Raw genomic sequence first — 12431 nt, 5'->3', positions numbered from 1 at the left:
TAGCAATATTCCAGCAATATCACGGCGGGGGACACCAGAAATGGGCTTCACACATTGTACCCATGTCGGGAATCGAACCCGGGTCTAGGGCATGACAAGCGAACGCTTCAACCACTAGGCTACCCGACCGCCCCTGATATATGTCTGAGTGAGGCTTTAACAACAAGCACATCAAAGCTGATGAAGAGCTCCAGCTGAGGATATCTACCTTTATGAACAAAACAAACCAAATCAAAGAGCGTCATGACATTTATTCAATCAGGATTTAAGTACACTGTACATGGAACACTTTGGTAATGATATATGTACCACGATTGTAATATGTATTTATGTATATATAGTTATATAACAAATATATAGCCCCACACCCTGATTGCTATGTTGGAAACCTCTCCCTTCAGTCTGTCTCTTGTACCTTTACTGTGTGAACTTGTACATCAGTGACAAAAGCTGAACAACTTCCTTATTTCCAGTACATTTCTCATTAAATTTCATTTATGGAGTATTTTAACCCAATACATTTTTAACATGAGTATTCCTAATGTGATGGATGTTATTACAGATACTAGTTCTCTTCAACCGTGGGTTTCAAAATTCAAAGAAATGTTCGTCTTGCCACATGTGAAATTGAAAATGTCAAGGCAAAGCAAATGTTTTTGGCAACACATACAAAAGCACTTGTATCACAAAATTTTCAGGAGAGAATCTGCACAATATATATCTCAGATTAAAACAGACAGCTTCACATAATTGTAAATGTGCCAATTCATACAGTATATTTACAAAAAGAATCATAAAACATTTTTCAAAAAGCATGAAAGACAAAAGTCTTCTGTATAGGCACTATGATATTTCAGCTTTCACAACCATTCACACAAACTAAAAAATGGAAAGTAATTCAATAAAATCTGTCTAAACTTTTCGTTAACAATACATGACCAATGTAAGGTCAGGCAACGTATTGGTGAACTTCATCACACTAGATCACAACAGATCATAATTTCACTCTGATACAAGAATCCTTGAAATCTATATGATCATAACAGAATTAAACACATTTGTTTACTAAACATTGGACGAATGCTCAAGCTGCTGTTTGAAATAGACATTATAGAAAATTAACAGCTGCTTTGTATAACTGCTGTCTGTTTCAGCAGTCAGGACGGTCTGTATTCAGGATGAAGATCGGTCACAGTAATTCAATCCACAGTTCAATATGACAAAAATACACAACCAGGTTTGTACATACATATAAAAAAGCATGTCTCAATATGAAACTTCAGTCAATATTATCGTCCATGCATACAATTTGACAATATTATAAAGAGATGTTTGTTAAATTTATATTCAATGGATTAAAAAACCAGCAGAAATGTATTCGGAATGAGTGACACTTCATTTAACTTATAAACATACTTTGACCTCACAAGAATGTTTCAAAACAATTATAAGCACAGTAGGATCTTAATCACCAGCAAACATATTGGGAAATGTCCTGTTAGGCAAAATGCCTGCAAGAAAAACATGATTCACTTTACACAAACCATGCAAATAGCAATAAAACTTCAAATGTCAGCATTTCGAGACAAATGTGCTTTAATTGTTTTGTTTTTTTTGTGACAAAAGACGGTAACACAGTTTTATGTCTGGATAATGAATTTCAACATTTGCACATATTTATACTATGGTATATATACAATCAGATACAATCTCATTAAAATCAGATCTTAGTTCTCGCTATCGCTAAACAAAGATCTGAGGAAAACCCATTACGGGTCACGTCAGAACAACCCTTCATCCGACCAATCGAAGCTTCGCTTACAAGATCATGAAAGTGACAGTCGGTATGTGTTTTCTAATCATGCAACCTCGACAATGTTAACACAGGGTATTCCGAACGACAGTTACGGCACGCACGACTGATTTCGTCAAAATTATTGTCTATCTTTCGCTTCCGTGGGATAAACATTTGAACGGAGGAGGCGTTGCACAGTACGTGGGAAGCACTGCCATACAATCTCAACCATATATTAGACATTCCGGAATGTTCGTTTGTTCGGTTTTCAAAAGTTTAATCGTGTCAACATATTTTTCAAGCGTAGTCTGAAATAGAAGTCGCCAGGTTGAACAAGTGCCGAAAATTCGAGAAGGCTGCTTTCTAATGGCTGATGTCGACTTCGTGTTAGTCATTTCAGTGGTAAGTCAAAGTTCGTGAAAGGTCGTTCTGACGTGACCCGTAATGGGATGTCCTCAGATCTTTGTTTAGCGGCAGCGAGAACTTAGATCTGATTTTAATGAGATTGAATCAGATATATCAAGGCTGTCAAGCACACTTATGCCATTAATACCACCTTGGTATTGTCTCAGCTCAAAATAACCAGAGGCAGATCAAGGGGGTACGAAATGCCCATTTTAATGTTATGGAGTTGGGTGAGTCACATGTTCATATTTATTTCTTGTAGTTTCAGGAGTTTTTTAAGAGGTGTTCACATACGAATTACATTATGTCATTTTCAAAATGGGTGCTTCGTCATGGCTTACTGTTAGGCTGATGTTCAAGTCAGTCATGCTGTAACAGTTCACCACAGACTTTGTGTACTGTGATATTCACCTCAAGGATCCTTCATTCTGTATTGTTTCCCAAACTGTATGCATTATTTGCACATCAGGTTGTTTTCAGATATTCTTGATATTCAAGCTTCATCATTTGAAATTCATGTGAACTACTCAAAAGTCGTGCCATGACAGATTATCTACAGTAATATGAAAGATCGAGTGTTCCTTAACCTTTTTGGAGTAGAATATAATCTGACCATGTATTGGAGATGTCTTAAAATAACATGAACGTTGATTCCAAAAATCTATATCAAACCTATATCAAATTTATGCACTAATACTCACAATAGAATAAAATATTGTGATAAATTATGCCAATATATGTCGGTTTACTGTTTCATCCCTACAGAACAATTTTTTCATTTACAAGAAAGTTTCAAAATATTTTTCAAAGACCTTTCAAAAACAAACCCAACTATTTGAATATTAAAAACTTCTATTTTCTTAAATATTTTTACTGAAATTTGAATAACTACTCCTACACACATATTCAATATTTGGCAGTGTTTTTTTCCCTTCTGACTTCACACGACAATCTGTAATGTTTCATAACTTTAATAGAGAAAAACTTTTCCAGGCATTATGGACCATCTCTTCGGAAAGAATTGATGAACATTCATTAATAATGCATGATCCTTAAGGTTTCTCTTTGTATTATTAATTAACATTTTAAGGTATCAAATTAAAGAAAACTTACGAAATGTCAAATTTATTGTTCTGAAAAAAGCACACTATGAATTCGCAATGTAACAGAGATAAATCTGGGATTCCAAACTAAGTGCCCTTGGCAGGCAAATTGTGACTTTGTTAAAACTTGGATTTTTATAGCTCTCATTTTCACAAATTTATTAGGAATTGGGAATATTTAATGACATTTGCTTCAGATTTTGGGTTGTACATGTATATCAGCCACTGAGCAGATCTTGATAAGTCCCTCTCATGAACAGTGAATGAAGTTCTACTATATTGTCCTCACAACCACACAATACATGTATGTCATCCTCAAATGACAGGTTTGAGAACCACAAAATGTAACCCCATAGCGATTCCAGGTTAGAATGGGTCCCCAGAAACCTATATGCTGGTCGTAAGAGGCAACCAAATGGATTGGATGGTCAGGCTCTGTGACTTGGTTGATATCATGCCCTGACAGCTTGGACTGTTGCTCACATCACTGGATTGTCTGGTCCAGACTGGATTACTTAAAGACCGCCGTCATACGGCTGGATTATTGATGAGTGTGGCGTTAAATAACAAACAAAACAAACAAAAATACACATGTGCAAATATCAAAAGCAATAACATGAGCTCGATGCTTTGTCCCTTATGGATAACATTTAACTTGAAAGTGTTTATGTCACAATATGTACATCCATACAATATCAATGTAAGGATTAGCATTGTTAATGGCAACAGAAAATGTAAGTTATACACTTGTAGAGAGCATTCACAAATCATCAGTCATGTCAACACGAATAACAGCTCACAGTAGACGAGGCATTATTACAATATATACTCGCTTGTAACTTGGAATTCATCTAATTTCAATTAAAATATATGTCTAAGGCTTAATACATTTCACATCTGAACTATTAAAAGTCTGCACATCATAAATTCTCAAGTTTTGAGCCAGACTACCTACAATGCAGTAAGAAAGTGAGTAGGGCTTCACACAGCTTTCAGCAATAATACAGTGGTAGACATCAGAAAGGGGAAACACATTGAACAAGGGGAATCGAACCCAGGCTCAGGCATGATCAGGGAACACTTGCACCACAAGGCTATCTCACCCAATCCTATACTGAAGTGGATGATCATAGGTTTACTCATTTCCTGGAGCACCATGGGATACCATGGATCCCTGAATGAAGTGAATGATTAGGTTACAAGGGTTTAAGCAATATTGCAACCATGTCAACTCAAACAACAAGCTCAATGAATAATAATTAGTGTTCAAATTGAAGTGGGGTCCTTGAGATTATCTCCTATAGAATTTGAATCTGGGGATACCTTCAATATCTAAAATTGAACATCAAACAATGATTATCATTGTAAATAATTCTAAGAACACTACCTCTATTACATCAGGAGTAATACCACACACCTCCAAAATTATCTGCTTAAAGATAGCTGGTGTTGGAAATAAGTGGGGTTTCCCGCTTTGTGCGTGCACAAGAGGCCTAGCAGCAAGATACTATTACTTGCACAACTGATTATAGATAGTTGACAGTGAAGAGGACTTCTGTTGAAAATCTGAACCACTAGCATGATACACTATGAATAGAATCAACACAAAAGTAATATGATACACTGTGCACAGCTTCATCATAGCCTCCAAACAGCATCATCACCACATGGACACAGCATATATTACCAAGGCATCACAGACGCAGAAGTTTCCATTCAGGCACTTAGTGAAAGTCGGACAAAAAACAAAACTATAACATTTCACAACTACTTAACGTGTAGTATTACAATCATGTTGTGGGATTGTTGTTTCAGAAGAACATAAACTCAATACGGTTTGGACAGCATATCACATGATATCATTGTAGCTTGAGGTAGCAACAGCTTCATCACATAGAATTGGTCCCTTGGGCAAAAATAGGGTTGAGTAAGCCTCTCTGACATGTTTTTTTGTTTCAACACGATAAAAAAATTGAAACTCATATCAATTCTTGGATACCCAGGAGCCACTTGCACAAAGAAACCTTAGCACTAAGACTGATGCTCTGTTAAACATATGGGAGTTACACCAGCCTCAATGCTGAGATTGCTTTGTGCATGTGGGCCCTGAACACATCTATTCACGGATGTTATGGTCTGCCATCTCTACCATTTCCAGATACAAAAATAATATGAATCGAGCCACAACTGTGTATACAATTTTTCAAAATATGGTCCCTAATTTGCTGGAAACCTCTTAATATGACAAAGAGTAAAGTTTCAAAACAACTTGTAAAAAATTGTTTAGCCATAGCTTGTCGGACACCATGAGGTTTCACAACTTCAAAATCCTTGTTGGGAATTGAACATTCTCTTCAGTGTCACAAGCAAGTCCACTAACCACTGCACTACTGTGAGAGTGAGTGGGTTATCAAACACACAAGAGAGACAATATTGCCAGTTTAATAGGTTCTGCAGGGTTGAGAAGCAAAGATTCGATTTACCCTCTGTTCTATAATCATGTGACAAAGGACATGTGAAGGACATGTTAAGGACATGTGGAGCACATGTTAAGGACAAAATGGCTATTGTCAAAGTCTCAGCAACAGTTAGAATCACAGGAGATCTCGCAGATCATTTCCTGATTAGCAACATGGGAGATCTTGCAGATTGGAATGTGTACTGCTCACATACTACATCCCACACAACTGACAAGACAATGTTCACTTGCTGAGAACTTAAGCAAATTAAATAATGGCAGAAATCCAAGGTTGATACCCCTCCTGTGTCTCTTAATGAAAGGAGAAAAAGTCATACAATGTAGAAGACATCAGCACAATATAAGAAAATAATCTCTTTTCTTCATGACCTTGGAATACAGTTTGTATTACTAGTGCTGACGCTGTGACCTGCAGTGATGAAGAATACTGAAGCAGTCCCAAATCTAGAATACTACATGTAGTACATAACAGAACAACAAAAGATCGGGGAAAAGATACTGTGAAATGGAATACAAAAGTTTGGTCAGACAAATTAATTTTTTTGTTTTAGATTGTCATGGTCAATATGCTAAGATGTCGTCGGAAATTAGAACATTTTCAGGACAGATTTGAGGATAACTGGCTTTAATACAACCTGATTTTATGTTTTAAACCAAAAAACAAACAGAAATATTTAAAAAAAACATATTTTTCCCTCAAAAACAGAATTCTAATCTTATATTTACTGTTTGAAAAAAAATCAGTCATATATAAAACAAGAAATTATATAGTCTGGTCTTATTATGAACAAGATTTGAGATTATCAGTCCAAAGAATGATTTGTCAAAATATTTCAAATGTATAACTTATAACATGTAAAATGATTCAATGTTTACAAAGCAAATAATACAAGAAACACATATTCACAACTGATGTCCACAATGAAACAATAAAGAACATAAGATGAACCATAGACACCAATATTTACTTGTGCAAGTGCATTGTATAGAAACTGGGGCATGAACAGTTCTAAGGAATACCGGATAGTTAAATAAGCTAATCTCCATTATTCAAAGCCGTGGTAGATATTCAAGTTTGACAAGCTGGGCATATAGTCTTGAATAGAGTCATATCAGTCACTTCTACATATCTAAAATATACATGACCAGTCTGTCCGTTTCCCTACAGATTCTAGTTACTGGAAATAAATATCCTGGTGAGCATAATGGTGAGATTCCCAAAGCAATTGGCATAACCATATTTCCGCACGATGAATGAAGAATTTCATTGCAAACTTATCATCTACATTACACACAAGACCTGTTGTCAGACTAACAGTATCTATACAGTATGACTGACAATGTTCTTGCAACTGGGATGTCAATAACAGTTTAATTCACTAGTCCTTGTCCCAAGTTCAAAAGTTCTAAGAAACTGTAAATATTGTACAAGCACTCACAACATTTCATTTAAGCATTTTGATTTGGACTAGCAATATATTGCTACATAATACACTGAATTCAACAGGCAATTCAACTCCTGATCGACATCATGTACAGCGTGGATCTGGGGCCGTATAAACCCACTGTATTAGCAAATAACTTTAAAATTGTGTTTGATTAAACCATTTTTGACTAGATCCAAAAAAGTAAGACATGACTAATATATTTAACAGGCATTAAGCAGGTAGGCACACTTATTAAATACTACTGTAAGCTCTCACACTATTGCAAGCATGTATAAAGTCAAGCTTAAATATATGAACAGGAACCATCATTTCCTTACAAGGTTTACATCACAATGACATGCATGGAAGACAGAGCATGACCATTTGGCAACAATGTAACAAAGCACAGGTAGTACGTCCCGTTAATGTCAGTCCCAGACTGATAAAGCTCACACAAGCATTGAACAGCATCATGTCATAGGTACCTGTATTACAAGTCTATTGGCTGAGTATAATCTGGGACTTACGTCATAACTCAGCACAAAATACTGGTAAAAGTAATGTACAACTTCTTGCTGGGTTAATATTAACAGTAAAAGCACATTAACACCTTTCACATGTCAAGTTATCCGTAGAGGACAAGCCATGATTTGAGATAGTGCCAACCCAAAAGTTGCAGTCGTTAAGGTAGCAATTGACAAACACAGGGCACTTCCTTAAATAAAGTAATACATTACCATCAGTATCCACAGAACCCTCTCCGTGGGAAGGAATTAGGACTGGTTGGGGGTGGGGGAGCGAGAACGCGACAGAGAAATCCATGGAACAAAAATGACAGCGAAAGAGGAGGCTTATCACAACTATCTGAGGGTGGATGCGATATTATAAATAAATGACAGTTATATTCAATTCAAATATTTTTGTTTGTTAAATTTTTTGTTTATTATTTCGGGACTGGTCATTTGTCATTGGATGGGTGGGTTGGAGCATACAAAACAGTTACACGAAAGAGGGGGGGGGGGGGGGAGAGAGAGAGGAGGAATATGATAAATTATAATGCGTGTGGGGGCTTGGTTGGGGGCAGCAAAATATGATGCAGTCCTAAGACCAATCCCTCTCTAACTACGCAAAACTTCTGTAATACATTACGTCATTTACAAGCCTGTTGTGCAACAGCAGGGATAAACATGGCCTATTAGATTACATAATGTTCTAGGTCTTCAAGCCTTTAGGTACTGCTCTATGGTGACTTTTAAATGATATATATCAGGTTCAAGGGGTGCAAATTAATGGGTTTTACTGCAGATATTATCTATTATGTTAACTATCACCATGGAGAACACCTTCGCTGATTGAGCAGCAACAGAATCAAGGAATGAATGCAGGGATACGTATACACATCCTGGATTATCAAGCATATCATCTCCCTTATCAATACCCTTTCACCACTGTAACTTCGTTACTTAATGTCAGAGATTTTATCTCGCACATCAGCTTGAATTTAACAGCCAATCAAAATTACACTCCTTCACACGAGTTCGGAAGATTCTCACTGACAACTGCAGAGCCATAAGATATAATTCATAGAATCAGAAGACTATTTTTATTTACTTTTAGCTAAAAAGATTTTTCAAATTTACTGAGACCGGGGAGTAAAGACTTTATGCTGAAATTAATATACTTCGCTTAGGCAAGTACTGGTGATAGAGCATCTGTTGCAATAATCAGGATTAAGACAGAACTGGAGTGAGTGAGTGAGTGAGTTAGCTTTAATGCCGATTTTAACAGTATTCCAGTCATATCACGGCGTGTCAGCTTAATGTGGGAGGAGAGCCCGAAGTGATGCAGGTCTCCGACAAGACAGAACTAGAAAATGGATGGCTACTTTAGTGGGTCCAGGGTATCTATCACAATAGATAACATCACACACAGATACTTGATAATGAAGAATGATGCATACTTTGTACATGTAATCAGGAATGTTTCAATATAAACAAAATACACCGCCAACCTTTGCTGTTCATATAAATTCAGATACGCAAACACAGTGAATGTGGAAATGGAATGTGTACATCATGCTCGATAAAGCAAAGTGAAAGTTGTGAAGTGTTGCTGTAATATGGGATATGTCTTAAGGTATTTGGTAAGTAACTTATATAAAATGGTGACAAATACTTGACACACTTCTACTCAAACTAAATACCATGACAGACAGGTAATACATCATAGGGTTATATACTGCTACCAGTGATAACAAGGTTAAAACTTAACCTAGTAATACTTGACTACATATAAAAACACAGTAACTATTAAAACTAAACATTGCCTACACTGATGAACACATCATCAAGGTAATACAAAAGGAAACAGGTTATATAAGAACATTTTACAAACTACTTCTACAGTAGAAGCTCACAGAGCAGGGACAGAAGGCTGCACGAGTGAGTGAGTGAGTTTGGTTTTACACCGCTTTTAGCAATATTCCAGCAATATCACGGCGGGGGACACCAGAAATGGGCTTCACACATTGTACCCATGTTGGGATTCGAACCCAGGTCTTCGGCGTGACGAGTAAACGCTTTAACCACTACGCTACCCGACCACCCCGAAGGCTGCACGAACAGCAAGATAACAGATTGTTTACTTATTCAGACTGAACACCTCTATCCAGGGTATAATATTAAATAAATAATTGCAAATGTTTCTGCGGCATATGATTGCTAACAAAGCAATTGGTTTTTTTGCATTTGTTTCCACAAACTGAAATAAATAAAGAGGCCATGCCTACGTACAGACTACTTTTTTCTGATAATAGAATGGCTTATGTTTCATTATTGCACAGACGATGTCACAGATTCCATATTGTTGTCTACAGGATTTTGCGTTAATGATTGAATAATCAGTCGGTGAAGTTAGTATTGTTGCTGTATTTACTTTGACTTCAATATATTTTCTGTTTATGGATTTATATACGTAAAAACAGGTGGGCACACTTTGCAAAAATCCATAATTGTCTCCACGTCAAGGCTTTTATTACTCTAGAACATGAAAGAACAAACCATATGAATTATTGGGGAGAGGAGAGATACTTGTTGCTCCACACAATGATAATAGAACTAAACTGTCAGGTGAAAATCTGCCTTCTTCCATGTGGTCGTTGGTAGCGTGGTGGGCGGGGATGAAACATTATATCATTACTTTATTTAGGCCTTTTTGTCAGTGTCTGACATTGGGGGAATGTGATGATACCATTCAATCAAATGCCATTAGGAAGAGTAACATCCTGGTATAAACAATACTACAGAATGACTGGACTTTTACGATGCAAAACAAATTTCTTTAACTTGAAGCTGGCGCCCCATAACACATAACATATCCCTGTCATTGGATAACACAGTGTTACATCTGGAGAAAAAGTATATTTCCCTTTTTGAATTTTTTTTTTTTTCTATCAATTGAATGGAAAAATATGAAAAACATATATACCCTGGATATCTGGGGACGTGTAGAAATAAAAACTGTTTCCTGTCACTTGCACTTCACTGAAATACAGAAGTTGAGTCTCAGCAGAAATAAAATGGATCATACAATAAAATCATACACAAGTATACAATAAAATCATACACAAGTAAACCGTCTAACACATGAAACCAGCTGTGGTGCCAACAAGCCGGCCATCCTCATCTTTCAGGAAATTAAAACTTGTCCACTTTTTGAACATAAAACTCAATGATAAAAGTATACCTTGTAGCAGACAATGTTAAATTCCCAGCTTGATGAAAGCAGGTTTTAGATTAACAGGGAGCTATGTCAAACACGAGAGGTCGCTTGTAGGTTCAAGAGAAGAATAACTTGTAACAAGAAATCCCTCAGAGTACCATAATCTAACATTCAAACACGATCTGACTGTAGCATACATAAGGCTAAAAACAATAAAACAACAAATGGATTTATATTTTTTAAGGCGATGATTGTTTTAAACCCATTGTGAGCATTGTGATTTTTCCTTTGAAGTGTAAAAATGTACGCAACATGAATAAAAAAAATAATATTTTCACGTGGAATTGTTTTAGCTCTACGACAGAACAAGGAGTTTCTCGTACAACTAAACATGCCCTTGCTCTAGTTGCACTGGTTCTACACCATGTGATTTGTGAGACAGATTCATAGTGTCGCGTACCTCGCTTCAACACAAAGAAAGCATGACGAGCCTCTATAAGCCCGGGGGGCTGCAGTGCCATGAATAACACATGACGATGGGTCTCAATCCACAGGCTTCACCACAACAGTGGAACACTGCCATTGAAAACAATAACTTGGATATCAATAAATGGACACATGTTGGCAAACAAAGTAGAATGTTGCCTTCATAAATTAGCAGAATGAAACCATGCATGAAACACGAAGGACGGGAACTCAAGATCTTCTCATGTTCTGCATGAACCCTTTGCATTGTCAGCATTAGGTACCTCACTGAATGAACAATCTGCAGTCAGCACCTTGTATCTCACTGAATGAACTATTTGCACAGTCAGCATTTTGTATCCCACTGAATGAACAATTTGTACAGTCAGCATTTTGTATCCCACTCAATAAACTTTTTGCACAGTCAGCATTTTGTATCCCACTGAATGAACAATTTGCACAGTCAGCATTTTGCATCCTACTCAATGAACAATTTTCAGTCAGCATTTTGTATCCCACTGCAAACCATACACAGATGGCATTGTGCCATACCGCATCTATTGCCATTTTCACACAGGATTCAGTAGCCATCTTCAGTATGCCTTCCAGTAACTTGATATTCAGCAGGGGAGATAACTCGTTCCTTGCTAAACTTCTACAGGGTCTGTAGCATCTCGAGGGTCAAATGGGAAGGGGTCAAGGTCACTTAATTTATCATCATCTTCATTGTCTCCACTGAAATATAAATTTGATATAGTGAGTAATACAGCTCCGAACATTATTTCACGGTGTGTCAGCTTCATGTGGGAAGAGAGCCCAAAGTGATGTATGCTATGTTTACTTATTGGTGTAACCAACGAGCACAGGTATGATGCTGACAAACCTAGAAATGTAATCAGGGTGAAACAGCATTCAAGCCAACTCAGATTTCTGGCCTTACTAAGGGACGCAACTCTGCACTCTCCACCTGTGCCCCACTAAATTTGATATAAAAGGCCTGGGATCAGTACAAACCAAATAAACTAACTTTCAATAAA

General features: G+C 36.8%; 1 protein-coding gene across 2 annotated transcripts in view; it reads right to left on the bottom strand.

Annotated features, from left to right (window-relative positions):
- Positions 1-236: 236 nt before the first annotated feature.
- LOC124151746 overlaps positions 237-12431 on the bottom strand; it is a 31202-nt gene continuing 19007 nt past the window's right edge. For both annotated transcript variants that reach the window (XM_046524363.2, XM_046524362.2), the window contains exon 12: positions 237-12129. In XM_046524363.2, the coding sequence (XP_046380319.1) occupies positions 12042-12129 (88 nt within the window). In that variant the 3' untranslated portion in view covers positions 237-12041. The remainder of the gene's footprint in view (positions 12130-12431) is intronic.

This window comes from Haliotis rufescens, unplaced genomic scaffold (genome assembly GCF_023055435.1).
Source record: "Haliotis rufescens isolate VD_foot unplaced genomic scaffold, xgHalRufe1.0.p SCAF_11, whole genome shotgun sequence".
NCBI lineage: Eukaryota > Metazoa > Mollusca > Gastropoda > Lepetellida > Haliotidae > Haliotis > Haliotis rufescens.
Note: the sequence above shows the minus strand (reverse complement) of the source record. Positions and strands in the feature narration are given on the sequence as shown.